A 20,357-nucleotide genomic window follows, 5' to 3' on the forward strand; every position below is an offset into this window, starting at 1 on the left:
TATATAAATTAGATCGTGGGTTTTCCTGTTCGAATTGTGTACGCTTATAATTTTGGGGTCCTTTATAGCTTGCTGTTTGGTCTGTATCAAAGCCCTGTGTAAAAAGCCGTACTTTGACCTGTGTTTGTTATTATCAGATTGAGAACAACCCTCCCTCAGACAAGGAGTCATTTTACTGGTGTAGAAAAGAAAATAGAAATACCAAGGAATTGTATAGTTCTTCTATACAAAACATTTGAACACTTAGAATTTTGTACTCAAAAAGAGGAGAGTTACATCATATTTTAAACATTTTTTTCTAAAAGAGGGGTCCACTTATTTTGAATAATATTAAACTGTTAAAGTAAATGTGGTAACATGTTTCAAGTCCAGATATATTACTAAATTCTTGGACATGTTTTGACCATTTAATACCAGATAGATATATAGTTTTATGAGAAAATATGAGCCCTTTTGTACAAACAAATATATTATAACTTATATTGATCCCTCATAAAACATGTAAAAGGGATATTTATAACATTAAGGGGTTGCCCCCAAACTGATTATGATTTGGATGGAGAATTGTCTCATTGTCAGTCACACATACATAGACCAGATTTAATTATTTCTTGGTGAACAGGGAAAAATACTTCAGAAATTAAAGAAATGTCAAAGTACAAGTGATAAATCAAGTTTTAATATTGTCAAAACCTATTATTTTATGTTTACAAAAAAAAAATTATAATCGCTCGCCTTTACTTTTCAAGCTTCGCCTCAAAAATTTTGCAAATTAAATATTTTTTTATTAAAATTTTCAAATCGCTCGCTCGCCCCAAATTTTGGAGTCCAAAAATCCGTAGAACAAGAAATTAAATTGGTGTGGCCTAAACATAACTTTTGACAGGAAAAGTTTAGTGTGCGATTAATTTGTTATATATACTTCATTACTACACCCCCTAACGAACCTATAGAGGGTTCGGCTGCATCCCAATGAATTTGATATGAACAATATGGTCATTTTTATCAGTTGACTATTTGCAAAAGTATGAATTATTTGAAATACTAAGGATTTTCTTATCCAACCAATGCAAAGAGTCGTATTTGGCACAACCTTTTTGGAATTTTGGGTGCTAAAAGCTCTTTAACTTTCCTTCTTTGGCTTTCAAACTATTTTGATCTAAGCGTCATTGATCAGGATCGTAACTAGGGTTCGCATTCGGGGAGGCAGGGGTTTGGGGATTTAGGCTCTCACCGCCGATTGCGCCACCGTCGATTTTTTTTCAGTAAAATTGCCCAAAATTACACGTTTTCCTTCGATTTCCTTACTCTAAGACTCATCAGTTTTGCTTGAACCTAAAAGCAATTTTCATGCAAAAACAAACTGGGATTGTGGTTCGAGGTGAGGTAAGGTTCCGTGTTGAAGGCCGTACTTTGAACTATAATTATCATCTTTAAATTCATTGTGACTTGGATGGAGAGTAACAGTTATCTCATTTGCACTCAAACCACTTATATTGTTATATCAGTAAATGTTTCCTCGATAAAAACATACAATTTTGGCTTCTAAAAATGTTTTATGGAAATTTTAATCGGCGGTAAACGCAAGGTGAATCTTCCTGTTTCCACTCAAATCCCATCTTTTTAATACTGCTTCTGCTTTAACGTGTCCTACATTGTCATTACGGTGTACATGTAGTAATGTCAAACCACTAAGCCGATATTCTGTCGTTGAAGCTCTGCATCGTGTCTTCAAGCGTCGAAGAGCAGAGAAAGATCTCTCACAAGAACACGAGCCGACCGGCATTGTAAGAAGTAACTTTAATACCACATGGACATTTAGATGCCAGTCGGAATCAGCATAAAAAAAATTGCGCCTGTAAGCGTCGTTACTAACTGAACTGCAAGTTGTGTCTATCACATTTTGCCACCCATCTATCAACTTTTTGCCCAAATTCATCTGGATATGGCAAGTTAGTCAAGTATTCCCGTTTCATTACAGTTACCAATTCGTCTTTATCTTTCCCACAAACGATAATACATTGTAACAAGGTAGTTTCCATAAAAAATAACAGATATATCGCGTATCATGATAACACTGTTAAAACTTTTATCTTGTGCTGTTTATCAAATAAATTCAAGTCATTCTTGTACATATTGTCAATGTTTCAATTTATTACTTCAAAATACAATTTTGGTTCAGAAAATTCAGGGAAGGCAGTTGCCGCCCCTGCCTCAACGGAAGTTACGGCCCTGCTGATGAGTCTGGCGTATTAAATTATAAGCCTTATACCTTTGATAACTATTTGGGTCAATACCACTGCTGGTGGAAGTTTCGTCCCTGAGGGTATTACCAGCCCAGTAGTCAACACTTCGGTGTTGACATGAATATCAATTATATGGTCATTTTTTTAATATACTGTTTGCAAAAATATGACTTTTTCAAAAAAGTATGGTTTTTTTTTTATCCAAAGCAACAATTACTTTAGCCGTATTTGGCACAACCTTTTGAAATTTTGGGTCTTCAATGCTCTTTAACTTTACTTGCTTGGTTTTCTAACTATTTCGATCTGGCGTATTTAAAAAAAATATTAAGCCTGATACATTTGATAACAATTTACTATCCCTCTATAGATATGCAGAGGTCAGTAGAAACTATATAACTTATAAAATACCTAATTAAGGTAAGAAATACATGTGAAGGATAACTTTGTAGTTTGCAAGAATGTATGTTTTTCCTATATACTACATTTGAGACAAATCAAGCGGTGTCGTATGTAGAAACTCTTAGTTAGAGTCAAGTCGGTATTGGAAAAACAGCTATATCATGGCTATTTATTGTCCATTAACTGCCAGAATCATCTGGTTTAACGTTTCATTTATCTTAAATATTCCTTTAATGTATATTACATCCGTAACGGTATTGATATTGGTAAAAGAGCTTTATTAACGGAAACCAATCAAATGTTCAAAATCTGTTGACGTCATTACTTAAGGACACGTGTACTTTAAGGATAAACTCAGTTTGAAATTTTGAGAACTGCAATATGCTATAATAGTTATCAAAGGTACCAGCATTATAATTTGGTACGCCAGACGCGCGTTTCGTCTACATAAGACTCATCAGTGATGCTCATATCAAAATAGTTATAAAGCCAAACAAGTACAAAGTTGAAGAGCATTGAATATCCAAAATTCCAAATAGTTGAGCCAAATACGGCTAAGGTAATCTATGCATGGGATAAGAATATCCTAAATTTTTCGAAAAATTCAAAGTTTTGTTAACAGAAAATTTCTTTAAAGGACTACATTATTGATATTCATGTCAACACCAAAGTGTTGACTACTGGGCTGGTGATACCCTCGGGGACGAAACGTCCGCCAGCAGTGGCATCAACCCAGGGGTGTAAATAGTTATTAAAGGTACCAGGATTATAATTTAGTACGCCAGACGCGCGTTTCGTCTACATAAGACTCATCAGTGACGCTCAGATTAAATAGTTATAAAGGATAAAACGGATCTGAAACGGATAAATGCCAATTGAAAATTTTGCGTAGGAAATGACAATTATTTTTATGTCAGACTGCTTAAGGTTCGTGAATTCTTATTATTCATAATCGATCTTAAAGTAAGGGCACGTTTTCACAATTATGCAGCTCTTATTCAGGCCAGACACTGCCCTTAGGCGTCATTCTCAAGAACAAACCAATACCAGTTACACAGAAACATTTTAAATATTTATGCGATTTACATGTATTATCATTGTCGCCTTTAATTTTTCCGTATATCTTCTTCATCCGTTTTATCTGGTACGCTTCCGTTAGGTGTCCGTTTTATGCGATACTCGTCCGTTGGATGTACGTTTCCGTGTCTCGTACGTTGCATATCCGGTGTGTGTCCGTTTTGCATTCATTACGCGTCCGTTCTATTTGGTCAGTACATCAACAGACTCCTAACGGATAACAATTTTGTCAACGGACAACTTTTGTTTTTATCCGTTAGGCGTCCGTTCGTGCTATCCGATAAGGTGTGATCGAGGCTTTACGAGCAAAATGGGATAAGATGATATTATAAATCGGGCAAACATAAAACAAACCACTAATATTATAAAACAGACGTACTCACAATATTACAAATAACACATTAAATGTGCTATTTATTATGTAACATCTAAAGCAATATAATACGATGTAGGAATACATGTAACACTTTTTAGATAAGTGTGAAGGTTAGCGCCTATTTAAACGTTTTTTTTTTAAATCGCTGCATTTGTTTGCACCTGTCCTAAGTCAGGAACCTGATGTTCAGTATATGTCGTTTTTTTTTGGTGTGGTTCATTAGTGATTCTCGTTTCTTTTAAAGATTAGACCGTTGGCTTTTCTGTTTGCATTGTTCTTCACTAGTCATTGTGTGGTGTTTTATAGCCAGTCGGAAACCAGGTTGAAATAGAACAAAAGAATCGAAGCTCTTTGTTAGAGAAGGCGATAAATGTTTACTGTATTGTTTACTATAGTGACAAAATTTTTAAAAGTTAATAGAAACAAACAAAATTGCAATTTTCTTCTCAATAACGAGGTGTTTTATTTTAAAAACACCATTTGCATAAGTTTTCAATTTATCTAGTACATAGTTAAGCAGAACAATTAGATATCAAGTCGACGACATGGGTATCTTTCAAGTTGGATGAAGAAAATGCATATCCTCCGATTTCTTTGAAAAAATTACCACGGATGGAAAACATATCAATCTATTAGTTTAGTAATTTACGAGTCTGCCCTTCCATTATGTGACTGAAGAAAAAAATTCAAAAAATGAGTAACAATTGTATCGATAAGAGAAAATCGAGTGCACCTTTTAATGTTAGGGCGTGTTTGAGTTGAGTATTTTGTCTTGATATCGTACAAAGTAAGAATATTTCATACATCGTCTCGCTTCAGATTCTATCATTTTTATATATTAAAGCAACCGGTTGACTTTATAACACAAAAAAATCACAGTACTAAAAGATGAAATATATGGGTCAAGTGAAATACCTATCTAATGAGTCACAAACACAGAGAAGGTGTGTTCGAATAGCTATTTTTTTACTGAAAGTACTTGACGACAGTCTTTCAAGTTGGATGATGAAAGTGCATATCTTCGAAAAATTCTATTTTTTTGTGTGTGATAACTAGGGTTTATAGTCTTCATACACTAAAAAAATCTAGTCTGCCCTTCCACGAAATATTTAATTAGAATTTTTTTTAATGTTTATGAATTTTCGAAAATTCCACCTGACAACCGATCAGACAATAGTTTTAAGCTGAATCAATGCAGGCAAGATTATTAACTGATGCTTATTAGCTAGTTGATACATTTGTCATTTAAAATACAACTGACATATAATGATCGTAATGGTGCAATGTGGATAAATCTATCGGTTTCCAAGAGCAAAATTGGTAGCGCGTCATCCCTACAATGGCTTCCATTTCTACGATTGTGAAAATTAACTGGCGTAATGGGGAGATAATTTTGACGAAGTAGAATCCCGACTGATAGCTCGCTGTTCATTGTGAGCCAAGGCTTTGTGTTGAAGGTCGTACTTTGAACAAAGAGATAACACGACGGGTGCCGTCTACGGTGCAGGAAATGCTTACCCTTCCGGAACACCTGATTTCACTCCCGGTTTTTAGTGGAGTTCGTGATGTTTCTTATAACTGTTGATGTAAATGTCCTCTGGTTTTGTGAGTCTTTGTTTACTCCTTGGTTTTGATTGTTAATGTCTTTGATCTTAATGTTTACTTTTTACAAATTGTGACTTGGATGGAGAGTTGTCTCATTGGCACTCATACCACATCTTATTATTTATAATTACAAGTCAGATGATTATATGGAAACCCAACCGTTCTAGTTTATCTGTCTACGCATACTCCAGACGGAGCTTCATAATTATCTCACATACTATTAGATTAACAGTACGATATGATTGAGGGATTGATATTTTAGAGTGCATAATTCTTGTTTTGTTAAAACTATTTCCAATGAACTTTGTCACCACCAGTACCCACCTTAAACAACTTCATGACATCTCTATAAAGAACTAATCAATATAGTGTTGCTGCTAGAGAGGATGAAAGAGCTGCTGTCATCTCCATGAAAAATGCCATGCACTATTGAGACAAGGAGTGACTGCGAAATTAATATCCTTGAATAAATCTCTTACATAATTCAACTATTTTTTTCTTTTTGGTTAATTTAGTTTAAAAACAATACACATGTAACATAAACTCGTACTTAAAACCATTGGTAATGTTAATCATCATAACCCTCAATTCGAAGCAGGTCTTAGCCTGACAAAACAAATATATTAGAGAGATGTGAGCCTATCAATGTCTCGATAAGGTTTAGAGCTTGACATTTTGTGAAGAAATGTGCCTATTGTTTAAGTCAACATATTTACTTTTATGTCTTTTTGTATGTCTCTGAATTGATGCATCATTGACTTGTTATCCACTTTCCGTTTGATATATATACATCTTAAATAAATGTTAAGCACCGCCTGATATATTGAATTAAAAAATTGAGAATGGAAATGGGGAATGTGTCAAAGAGACAACAACCCAACCAAATAAAAAACAACAGCAGAGGGTCACCAACAGGTCTTCAATGTAGCGAGAAATTCCCGCACCCGGAGGCGTCCTTCAGCTGGCCCCTAAACAAATATATACTAGTCCAGTGATAATGAACGCCATACTAATTTCCAAATTGTACACAAGAAACTAAAATTAAAATAATACAAAACTAACAAAGGCCAGAGGCTCCTGACTTGGGACAGGCGCAAAAATGCGGCGGGGTTAAACATGTTTGTGAGATCTCAACCCTCCCCCTATACCTCTAACCAATGTAGAAAAGTAAACGGCATGTTAGCATGAATGAATTTTTAATACAAATATTGATTTTAACAAGACCATTCTACCATTAAAAAGATGTGAGGATAGATGTGTAATTTTGATATTGAAGTATCATGCATGGGAACCATGCCTCTTATGCAATATTCAACATTGGGTATATTCCCTTTTCAAATTTGAGTAATTAAGTCAGGCGTTTTGACTATAATAACATTGAGCCTCCGATATTCGTCTGCGGAACATGCTCATATTCCTTCTATATGAGCATGTTCCGCAGACGAATATCGGAGGCTCAACGATTAAAAATTATCGCCATTAGGTCAACAGGGAAGTCCTTTAATGGTTTTAGACGTCATATGGATTATCACTGTATTGTGGTCAGCCGTCACGTGAAAAAAAAACACATATCAAAACGGAACTCCATGAAAGACTTGCCAAGATCCGGTAGACCACCTGTCACATTGCCGTGCCAGATCACTGCATCACCTAGTTCGACGAATGTCATTTGCGACTAACCCTATTTTAAAAAGGCAATGGTTACCAAATATTCGCCTATCGACTGGAGCAGTGAGAAATTAAAGCCTGCATTTCAAAAAGGGCATGAACAAGTCAAACCTGTATATTTTATTATAAACATTTATATGTAATTATTAACTTCTTTTCTATGGTAACGTTATATAAAAAGACCACTCGCGTACAATTTCAGAAGCTACATAATAAACGAAAGCATACATTTTGAAACGGAATGACTTTTAATTAGTTTGACCCTCAATAATTCAATGGATGCAAGACATGGTATCTAGCATTATAAATAACAGTGCAATCAGAGCACATGCTCGGGCTGACATTAATAATACACTTGCATTTTAACAACGACATGCCTTTTTTGTTTAAAATATATTGACAACTTTCAAATTAAAAGCCTGCGCAGTTTATTTTTTGTTAAAATAATCAAAGTTTGAAAGGTGAAGTTCTTTTGACTTTTATCTTGTAAGTCAGTTTGATGTTGGATTTAAGTTTATTTTTTTATCTGGTAGCATTTGTTTTTAAATATTTATACTCTAATTTGATTATTTTACCTAAACAACAAGTAATTCTGTTCTAAATTTTAACTGAACAATTACGTTCTCAAATGCTGTGTATTTGTTAATCCTAATTATAGTCCAGTCAATCTAGCATAAATTTGACCCTAACCTTAATGTAATTGCAACAGAAGATTTTTAAGTTTTCATCTTTAGCATTATAACCCAAATATACACAGAAAAAAAAGTCCCATAAAATCTTATTTGAGGAAGAGTAAAAAAATCACCATTTGAAATTCCTATGGAGATTTGCATTGAAAAGGGAAATAACTCTTGCAAAAAAAGGCAGAAATATCAATTAAAATCGATACAAAATTATAACTTTACCGCTTCTATTCATCAGAATATTTTTTAGTGGTCTTTAGGGTATAACAAACAACTCTAAAGGTGTTTTCATGTCTTTTATCAAGCTATAATCTATATTTCGTAATTCATTAGTTGACCATTTATTGAATTTTTCAACATGTCAAGGTAAAGAATCTCAAATTTAATAAAAATAATTAAGCATGTATTATTCTTTTTGTGGTTTAAAGTTTCTTTAGACAAATTAGATGCTGAATAAATATAATATACAGGTATAAACAATACCAAATGTTCACATTATTTTTTCAAAATGGTCACAAAGCTTCAAATTTGCAATTTTTTTAATGAAAAATGCACAAAAAAAACCTACCCAAAACACTTCGGTTTTTGTACATTTCATGAGCAGAAGATTATATAATTTAGTCAAATATCAACTTATAACTCCATCAAAGTATCATACCTTACATAAATTTCAAGAAAATCAACCAAAAACTGACTATTAGAGTACAAATGATTATATAAATAAAATTGTGATGTACGAAATCTAACGCATTTTTTTCATTTATTGATCGTTTCTGTACTAATCAAATGATAAAATTTTCGTACGAAACTAAATGGATAGAAAAAGTGATCAAGTTTATAAACATTTGCCAAATAGGTTGAAATAACGGCAGTCAAAAATAAGTTTGATAACCACATGCCCTTCAAACTAAAAACTTGCATTACTCGGCATCCGGGTGGTGGTAAATCCTGCACTTTACCCTGTTTGATATGTGCTGCGCTTTGTGAATATTATATTGTTGTGTAAAACTACAATCGTTTCACTTTGTTACCATTATTTGCCTTATTTCTATGATGAATTCTACATACGCTCCTTTTATATGACTCCATGAGACGTAGGTGGAGGTCGAATATATTATGGGAAGTGTGATAAAACTGTCGTCAACTCGCTAAAATTACTTGTAGAGTATGGCAATACGCTCCTTAGACTCGTTAATTTATTTAATAATATCTTGGATAACTTAAAATTGCTTAGGTGCAAAGATTCTACCTATCGTTTACAGCTTTCAAGATAAAAGGCACGCTCGGAAATAGGTCAATGAAGTCCAAAACCAGCTTATAGTTTCTTGATAACTGGTTTAGAAAACCTCTCATATTCCAAAATATCAATCATGTACACCAATCGAAACATTAAAAAAATACATGTGACAAAATTGCTAATCTCAATAGTTTGTAACGGTTGCTTCTAAAATGTTTCATGTAACCTTATAAATTATGTTATATTGCTTTGGGAATCAAAAATATGTACCGTTTTTATTTTTTTATTTCTAAGTTTTTATTTCACAGCCATTTACCAAAATATAAGTTTACATGCGACATTTTGAACAATTTTCTAATCCTGTTTGTGATATTTTTATTGTTTTAGTAATTAGAATTAGAATTAGTAATGTACTACAAAAATCAAGCACAGCGATGGTATTCACCTACTGTTTTAAACCTTAAAATGTTGAGGGAATTGAAACGGAGCTTGTTTGGCCTCTCAATACACATAAAATATTTAATTCATTTTAGTTTATAATAGTAAAAATATGTCATGTAACTTTTTCGAAATCGTCAATTTTAAATGTCATCTGGGACTCTTTCATCTACAGCTTTGCTTCAATTTGAATAGTATCCTTTACTTGCTTTTCACTTGATATCTCAATATCAGGTAAATATATCGAGCTTTATCTCCAAAACTGATTTTGAGCATTCGAAACATAATCCTGCCACACATCCATTTCAGGACCCCAGTTTACTTTCACTGTACAAATGTCAAATCTTTCATTTCTAAACAATATCGTGTCTCATTTAATATGACTACTTGATCTTCTTGTTTGGTCAAATGTAAGCGTTGTAATTTATGTACTTATTTAGTAACTTTTGTCAATTCTCTCACAATTTAAGTATTAACATATGTGCTTAATATATTAAAAAAGCAATAGTCGATTAGATATTAAACCATAAACTAATCATATTTGTCCTGTTGCATCACTGCCTTTTTTAAAATCCCAGAAGCAACAAACCAACCATGTTTATTAGTATATGTGTTCATTGTAAATCTCTCTGATCTAGGTATAGATCCTCTTGGAATGGAGCCTCGATTTCTTGTAGACGATGTAGTGTATTGTGGAGGTCTAAACACCAGTCTTCGTCCCTTCCTGCAACAACTAAGTGCTACTCTAAATTCTTTTCTAAACTTGGCTGAAATAGTATAATAAAAAGTACATCATACAAATAAATGCACTAAAAGATATACAAACAAAATTATCTTTAAGTGATTTAGTACTATAGAGCACTATGTTATTTATCGTTAATAACAGATGGTAAGGACAACATTATTTGATTGTACACTTCCAAACACTCCTAGTTTATAAGACGCTATTTCTATGACAACCGATTTCATACAATTGATTCATTTAACACAATTGTGCAATAGCCAGTTCAGCAGTGTGTTCGCTTGTATAACAAATTGGAGCTGTCGTATTATTTCTCCAATTTATTGTCTTATATTACCATCTAGACTGTATTTAACTAATGTCATTAAGTTGACATCGGACAAAATATTGTCGTCGACGATTTTGTTATGGAAAGACTTTTTACAAGTATTTTACAGAATGATAAACTTCAAATTTTACACAACAAATAAATTAATCATACATGTAGCAATAAATACCAGGATTGAAATTGCATACGCCAGACAAGCGTTTGGGCTATAAACGAACCATCATTGACGCTCGAATCGAAAATGTTAAAAAGAGCAGTTAGAGAAGGACGTTGAAGAGCACTGAGGACCCCTAAATATAAAAAAAAAAGGTTTTTCCAAGTACAGCTTAGGTCATATATTCCTAAGATAGAACATGTTTGCTAAGTTGAACAATTAAAAGTTTCGAAAACACGTGATTTATAATTGTGACCCTAGCAATGGTAATTATTGTCACCACCGAGGTACTGACTATTGGGCTGCCTTTAATAGGAAAATAGAATAATTTTCTGGCTACTTAATTCAGGTTTCGGTCTTGGTTTAAGAAATGGAATTAATGCTGCTGAAAGATACAGGACAGGTGAAGACTCTTTTGATTGTTTATGTGCAAAAATGTAAATAACTTCTTATGAATTTTGTGCATTTAAAACGGGGTTATTTTAAAAGCTATGTGAGCAAAAAGGGAGCTAACAGGAGTAGAACCCAACTTGCGGGATCGACCAACTGCTAGAAAATTAAAATAACAATAAATAATTAAAAATTAAAATGACAATATAGTGTGGCTTCCGAATACAATAACTCCTTAACTCACGGTATCAGTAGCTACAAATAGTCAACAAATATAGAAATATGAGGTGCAAATTTTTGTTCCTTGGTAAATTTTCTAGAAATTTTATTAAGTATGTCTGAAACAAACCACCAATATAGGTTTTAGGGAATATCAATTGCCCCTGCAAACCTTCTACTTATCTGTATTGCTTGTGTATTTCACGTTCCATTGTTGCAAAAAAGAAATTCCTATATTTTTCGGTATATAAAACAACACTTAGACAATCTTTGTTTACTTGGAGTAGCTTTAAAAATGTACTCTTAAACTAATGTTTGGTGTCGAAAGGGTCCAGACTATGAATGAATAAGTTTATCTATCGATTTAATCGACAATATAACGACTTAGTCTGACTGTTCTGGCTTGTTACTTACCACTCTTGAATAATATGTACTTATATCAATACGTACTGCATTTCTAGTGTAATTTAAATTCCAATAAACGAGTATATTTCGTCTACTTCAAAAAGATCAGAAGTGATAATTCCCTTAGATAAACTCAATTTAGAACTGACATTAAACTAAAACAATCGACAACAATATTAGAACAAAGATTAAATATAGATGTATTCAAATGAAGGCTAAACAAGAGAGTACCAAAAACACTGTTTAGTTTTTTTTAACTTAAATTCCAATAAACTGTATTGTTGTTTTTCTAGAATTGTTTATCTTTGTAGTAGAGCATACCAGTTTCCCGTCTAGTGCAGATCGTCTCGCTGTATTGGATAACATTTTATTAAATGTGGTTCTCAGTTTACCTAATCCATTTTGTATTGCTTTTTTCAACGTAATGGTTTGTACTTGTTGTAACATTATCATGATTATGTCCTAATTTGACTACAAGAAATTACAAGGAATTTAATCAAATGCTTCTTACGGCTTCATTATTGACACGTTCTATAAATTGGACTGTATAATGCTTCTGCTGATGGTAACAATTACCGATCTGCTACAATGTGACAAAAAAGAATTTAGGAACTTAATTGTGTTAGTAAAAAAATTACTTCTAGCATTTTGCTAGATAAATAGGCCACTGTTATGAATTTTTTGTCCTACAAGCGTTGTATCTCTATTAGTGTTAAACATGTACAGACATTGTATTTTTCAGATAATTGCGAATGTAAATAGTTTCAAAAAGACCATCACAGTGATAGAATATCGCCCATTTGACTTTTGTATAAATGAAAAAAGAAATCTTGTAAAAAATTATGGTTTTTTTTAACAGTTTCATGAACGAGCTTCTATACAATACTACAAATAAGCAAATCCATCAAAATTCATTTTGGTAACTTTTCATGAAAAATGTAACAACCATTTGAGCCAAGAAAATGAATTTGAATATTATCTTTATCTAATTTTGGAAAAGAAGGAAACTGAGATTTCCAATAAGTATTAGAAGATGGTATCGTTGATGTAATTTTTGCAACAACAGTGCTGGAATGAAATCAAACAGTAAATTTATTTATTTTTTTGAGTTGAGTATTTTTTTGATTTTACTTTTTACATACTTTGAGCATTAAAATTGTAACAGAACAACAATTATTTTTTTCCACATTTATAATAAACTTCATAGAGCCTTAGGGTTTGCATGTTTGAATTCTAGCTTGGGGTCTGGTTATATAATGACATTTTTATCAGATCTGCCATAGAATCATTATACAATCACACGTAAATATCGATTTTAATGTCGGCTTTGATGGCGGGTATTCAGCTGAATAAGTTAATCTTATGAAACTTAAGTTGAATTACATTTTCAGTACAATGTAGGTCAAATACTCATATGAGATTGTATTTTGTCATTAATAGTTTTGTATTACTGTTATCAGAAAGGATAGCTGCATTCGGTGTTAAAACTCATTTTCATGACATTGCTATCAGAGGGGCGAAAAATACAAGAGGGACATTCAAACTCATAGATCGAATGTAAAATGACAACGCCATGGCTAAAAAAGACAAACAATTATAGTACACAAGACACAACATAGAACACTAAAAACTAAGCAACACGAACACCCACTAAAACCTGGGGGTGATCTCAGATGACAGACAAACAATTATAGTACACAAGACACAACATAGAAACGAAGGACTAAGCATCACGAACGCCCACCAAAACCCGGAAGGGTAGGCAGATCCTGCTCCACATGTGGCACCAGTCGTGTTGCTCATTTTATTACAAACCCGGTAAATAGTCTAATTCGGTGTGTCACATGCGTGGAAAGGGAACGGATGTAGTTACGACATATGGGACATATCCGATATCATCTGTGAAATGGATACTCCGTAACGGTCGACCATCTCGTGATGGCGTCCGTAGAGTTTACTTACTTAGGTGCCATGGCGAGTAGAAGGTACAACCTTACCGATGTAATATTTGATGAGTAAATGCTGATTTCACAACTGTAACTTTTAACGACAGTCTCATGCAGACAGATAACTTGTAGACGAATGATTTCTTAACCAATTTAGATATTATTTCTATTAATGATATAACATGTTTCACGTCTTTACTCTTCGAATCAAGTTCCAAAGCTCTGATTTAAAGTTGCATGTACTAACTAGATATAGCTTTACACAAGATATCATAACAAACAGAATTTCATATACTAATCTAATTAATCTTTGTTTACAAGTAAAGGGGAAATATTTAGTAAAAACAGGCAAGATCACATTAAAACAAAAAACAGTCAAAAAGACCACACATTTAGGTATCCAGAAAAGCGATTCTGACGTATTTTATTTAATAAGTGTTGTATTCACATATTAGTAAACAGCACAAAAAAAAACTAAAACTGAATGTAGGTGCGCAAGAAGGATGGCAATACAAATGTCATCAGCGACAACCATGGTATGTATATTCAGTGAAAATCACTTTAGAATAAAGGATTCGTGAAGGTCTCTTTTTTAATGCTATGAAATCGCTTAATTTTTAAACAACATGTGAAGGTTCGAAATGAAAACCTTTTTTTAAATAAATGATTGTTAAGACTGAATAGTAAAATAACAGATGCATTTAACACCCAACAAACTTTTAAACGCAACACTTAATTAAAATAACACAAACAACGTTAAAACACAAATACTGATTAAGTCAGAAATAAAATGAGAAATGCATTGAATTTAGAACAAACAACCAAAATTTTTTGGGAACGGTAAAAAAAAGGGATCAAGAACCGTCAAAATCTAACTTTTGTCAAATTCGTCGAAGGAACTCGCTGAAGTCGTAATACAAAATTGAAAACAAAGATAATTTCTCGATAAATCACAAAATAATTCGAAGTATTTAGTAGTGATGAAATGCATCTAGTCACCTTTACAAAAGGAGTGATGCAAACCTTTTACGTGCCATGTAAACAATGAGCTAAATAAGCAATCAATTTGTTCACTAATGGATTTTCAAAGGATTGAAATTAAAAAATAATAGCTTTTATTACAAGTTTTATGTCTTATCTCAGTTTTTAATTATCTTGTTTTCAATACTTTTAGAATGATACATTTATTGACTGCTATTTGAAATATATTTTACATTAGCTGAAATAATGATAAGGATTAATATTAGCTTTACAGTTTAATTGCAGAGATCTATGTTATTTGTTTGTTCATTAAAACACTATCTGAATAGCAAACTAAACAAAAACAAACAATTATTTAGTATGAAATGTTATTTTGTATAAATCACGAACAAGTTTTTGTTGTGCGGCTAATTTTATACAAATTAAAGTTCGGTTCAGAGATACTGGAATCATTTAAAGTTGTACATTCTATTGGGATTAAAGAATAGTTTGTAGAAAAACATCTTTATCAGATTGTCTAGATAACATAAACAAACGTATGTCCTTAACAGAATTAATCTAAAGGAAATTGTTAAAATAATCTGATGATTTACTATCAAAGAAAATAAGTAACCCCCCCCCCCCCCCCAAAAAAAAACTATTTACGCAAAAAACAATCAAAACTATCAACCTTTTTAAAATTTTGCTTGAATTGCATTTTGATATAAAAGTAAAATAACCAAAATAACCAAAAATACCGAACTCCGGAGAAATTCAAAATGGAATTCCGTAGTCGAATGTCAAAATTATAGTTCGAACACATTAAACTAATGGATACAACTGTATTAATCATGGCTTGGTACAAACATTATCTTAACATAATGACCTTTTTATTCGTTTTGCGATGGTCTCAACATCAACCACAAATCCAGTAAACGGCTTTAATCTTGATTCACTTATACGTCCTTTGCACCGGAACTAAACACATTTATTTAAAAAAAAAAACAGTTGTTAACATGACAAGGGTTATGTTCTCGTGTATTTGATGATAGTATGATACTAAACTCCTAACGGGACGGATTGTGCCTGATATTCATATGATGAAGACATAATCTTTCAATCAGTTTAATTGAGGTCTGAAGCTGGCATGTCAGTTAACTGCTAGTAGTCTGTTCTTATTTATGTATTATTGTCATTTTGGTTTTTTTCTTATAATACATCTTATGACATCGGACTCGGACTTCTCTTGAACTGAATTTTAATGTGCGTATTGCTATGCGTTCACTTTTCTACATTGGCTAGATCTATAGAGGAGGGTTGAGATCTCATAAACATGTTTAACCCCGCCACAATTTGCGCCTGTCCCAAGTCAGGAGCCTCTGGCCTTTGTTAGTCTTGTATGATTTTTAATTTTAGTTTCTTGTGTATAATTTGGAGTTTAGTATCACGTCCATTATCACTGAACTAGTATACATATTTTTAAGGGGCCAGCTGAAGGACGCCTCCGGGTGCTGGAGTTTTTCGCTACATTTAAGACCTTTTGGTGGCCTTCAGCTGTTGTCTGCTCTACAGTCGGGTTGTTGTCGCTTTGACACATTCCCCATTTCCTTTCTCAATTTCATTTTTAAAACGGCAGTTGTAACAAATTCATTGATCACTGTTTTGTGATTCGCCCTTCCTTTTTTTGTTATAAATGGGGAAGTAATTAATACGAAGCTATCGAGATATTAAAAATATTTAAATATGATCCCGTTTCAGCATTGAAGTATTTATTTACCTGATTCAGACGTTAGGACCATTAAATTGGCTGTATATTCTCGTATTCATTGATAAATTTTGTATTTATAATTTAATATAAACGGAATCAACCATTATTTCCGCTTTATTAATCGACTTTTAATATTGATCTTAAATCACATTTCAACATTGATTCAATACCAGATTTCAACATTGATGCAACATTTTCAATTACATATAAAAATGCACTTTGATTCAATAATCAAGGTAAACATTGCTTCAGTATTTTTTGCTAGCTGGTTAAACAGAAAATACTATTTTTGATGTCTCATTTGTCACGATTACCACTTTCCAGTCAGGCACAGGATGTGGTATACTGAAGACCTACAGAGGTGTACAAAATGTAACAATGCCTTAAGATGCAAGATCTGAAATACTCGATTGTTCGTCATTAACATTAAAAACGTTTTTGCTTTTCCAAAAACCAGTATGATTTTTTTTTAATTATATTATTCCAGTTTGAAACAATAGACTATACGGATTCCTCTAGGGAATTTGTTAATCTTGATTAAAATTTAACTGTTTCTATTACATTTTGGGAGGCTTCAGTCTAAAATAAAAATTAAATATAGATAATGTTATAGTCGGATGTCAACCTGGATAAGATTTAAAAATGCTCAGAACAATTTAAGTTAAGGATAAGAAGTTTCTCAGTTCATTTTTGTTCGTTTTGTATGTTGTGTTAAATATAAAGCATATATCAATATCAGACACTTTTATATTGACTGTACAGTGTAATGAACGCTTAGAAAGTTAGTTCATACGGCACATATTAGCCGTGAAGAACAGCATAACATGGAATCTAATGAAATTATAATGCTTAAAACGTGCTTGGTTTCGAATTCTGTTAATGATCATATATCTATATAAAATATATAATTCCATAACTCACCACTCATAAAATTGTAGATAATCGGATTGACAGCACTGCTGAGATAAACCAATGCATGAGACAGCATTATCATAATATGAACATTTTCATCTGATATCTTATTCACTAGTTCAAAAGACCTGAAACGGAAAGATCGCAAAAATAGTTAATTTATCCTATTAGTTAGCTTTCTTCTAAATTATCAAAATAACAAACCAAATAAAGAATATTTGTGGCAACAGAGTGCGCATTTTTTGTCATACAAACTCTCGATTAGTTATTGCTGTCAACACGTTAGCATAATGCTTGTCTTACGAAGGTAAAGGTGATATAAACGTTAGCAAACCTTCCAAAAGATACTTCGTTTGCCTACCTGGCTAGATTCAAAAGTCAGACAAATATAGGCAAGGGCATGATATAAATTACTAGGACGTCGTAGCTTCTTTCTTTTGAGGGTCTCCGTAAAATTTTATGCTTGTTTTTAAAATAATTCTTTAAAAACAAACATTTTCAACATACAGTGATATATGTCAACAAAGAACATTATGAGTGTACATGAATACAGATATCTTATAAATGCATAATGTCTGGCAGAAAAAAATTGAACAGAATTTAACTTCAAGGAAGATTTAATGCATTCGGAATATAAACGATTCTTTGGTACTAGATTAATTTCCTAAACATGAAACCACACTACCTTATAAGAATTATATTAAAATAGCATTGTAAGTCATTCAATACTAATAAAAGACATTGTCAAAAGATGTTTGTCAAAATATGCACTAAAATTATCAGGTATAATAGTTCACTTATGTGGAAAATAATAATTTTCCTATCGAATAGAAACCGTAAATCCGGAAATAACTGACTTGTGGTTTTTATAATACATAGAACAAATTCACGCAAGATGAAAAATAATATCATAATAGGCAATTTAGATGATAAATGATTTTAATACAACTGTCTTATCGTAATCACAGGCGGTTAAACATAAATTCCAATATGTGTTGTTACCAATGAAAATGTACAACAAAAGTGTTTTGTAAATGTAAAAAGCCATTTGCCTAAACATAAATAAATGGATGAATTTTTGTTGTGTGCATCGACTGACACATCTTTAAGGTTTAAAGTATGAAATGCTAAGCAATTAGTCTTTTCCTAGGGATGCCGTCGGTTCAGTGTAGTCTGCTATAATTGTTTTTTCATTAAATGTTATCAGGTTAATTTCGGGTCGTCGTTTTGTTTCGTTAACATGTGTCCCGCTTGTTAACAAGGAACACCTTACAATACAGGTGTCACACAATGCTGGAAGTGGTACAGTGACGTAAGGTTGTTTCGGTTACAGCCCTGATTTGTTCTTTAAAAGATTGGTAACCATACACCATTATCTTAGATTATTTTTTTTAAAGCAAAACCGACAAGCCAATTGCAAAGAAAAAAAACCAGTGAGCATTAGATAAACCATATTGATAATGACGTTATTTCCAACTCGGCAAAAAAAGAGGCAGATAAAAATAAATAAGGTAATTTCTGTGTTTTGCTTACGTATGTCATCGGCATTAACACAACAACAACAACAAAAACAAGACAAAACTATTAATTTACGAGTGCAACTTTGTGCGAATATTTTTTTCAAATTAATTTTGCCGTAAATATTAATGCAATATCCATTTGTTTGCTCAAACACTGTTTACTTGTATTTTTTTGTGAGGTAATGTTTCTTTGTTAATATTGTACATCTACATAATGAGGAAAACTTTTCAGAGAACAATAAATCTTAAGTCTCAGAATAAGTTTTGTGACTATATAAATCGATCATGCATATTAAAAGGTAGAATGACAAAAATGTCGCAATCCGAGGAAATTCTTAACGGAAAGTTCCTTAGCAAAACTTCTAAAGCAAAGGCTCAAACACATACACTGAATGTATTACAAAGTCATATTCCTGCCTTGGTACAGTCATTTTTGGGGTAGAGAACGGTGGTTCAAACCTGGTTCCATAGCTAGCTAAACCTCTCATTTGCAATGCGTGAAAGTCGCGTAACATTCAATTGCATTATAAACGATTTGTAAACAAAACAGATTAATGTACAAATGTCAAAATAGAGTAACAGCAGTCAACATTGTTTTATAATCTTAACCACTATAAAACAAACAAATAGGTCAACAAAGAAATGCAAAAAGAACATATTAACAAAGCACTTAATCAAAAACAAAAAGACAAGAATACACAAAATATCAGTTCAATTACACAAATGACGAGCCACTTCAAATGGATATTACCAAAAAGACTTAACAGTTAAAGTAATAATTCACAATGAAAAATTAAAAGAATATTATAACACATTAAAAACCAATTGTTCAGAGAACAATTGAAAGTCTTTCCACATCAAAGAAATTTGGATAAGAAGATAGTTTCTTCATACTGATGCGATTAATAATGGTTTAATTATATTTTTTAGTGATATAAGGGAGATAATATGCTACTTCCGGTGAAATGAATGTCACTTCCTGTCTCATGTGATAGCTTTTTTCACACTGATTCCAAAAATATATAGTATCTATATACTTTTGTATGTAGAATGGGAGATAATTGGCCACTTCCGGTTTGTTGGAAGTCATTTTTAGTCTTCAGTTATCAGTTTTTGTTTCTGTATGACAAAATATATGGATTCTGAGTACTTTTATGTGAGAAAATTGCAAAAAAGGCTACATCCGGTTTTCTCAAGGTCACTTCCGGTAGTCATTTTTCAAGGTCATTTGTCACCTTACCTTTTGTTTAAGGTCAAATGCCTTGATCATGAACTTACTTGAAG

General features: G+C 32.4%; 1 protein-coding gene across 1 annotated transcript in view; it reads right to left on the reverse strand.

The window, feature by feature from the left end:
- Nucleotides 1–9,805: 9,805 nt before the first annotated feature.
- The window catches only part of LOC139499155 (orexin receptor type 2-like), a 57,790-nt gene continuing 47,238 nt past the window's right edge, over nt 9,806–20,357 (reverse strand). Inside the window, exons 4-5 of the mRNA XM_071287840.1 lie at nt 17,563–17,681; nt 9,806–10,496 (exon numbers count right to left, since the gene is read on the reverse strand). Coding sequence (XP_071143941.1) covers nt 10,261–10,496; nt 17,563–17,681 — 355 coding nt within the window. The 3' untranslated portion in view covers nt 9,806–10,260. The remainder of the gene's footprint in view (nt 10,497–17,562; nt 17,682–20,357) is intronic.

Source organism: Mytilus edulis, chromosome 1 (assembly GCF_963676685.1).
Source record: "Mytilus edulis chromosome 1, xbMytEdul2.2, whole genome shotgun sequence".
NCBI lineage: Eukaryota > Metazoa > Mollusca > Bivalvia > Mytilida > Mytilidae > Mytilus > Mytilus edulis.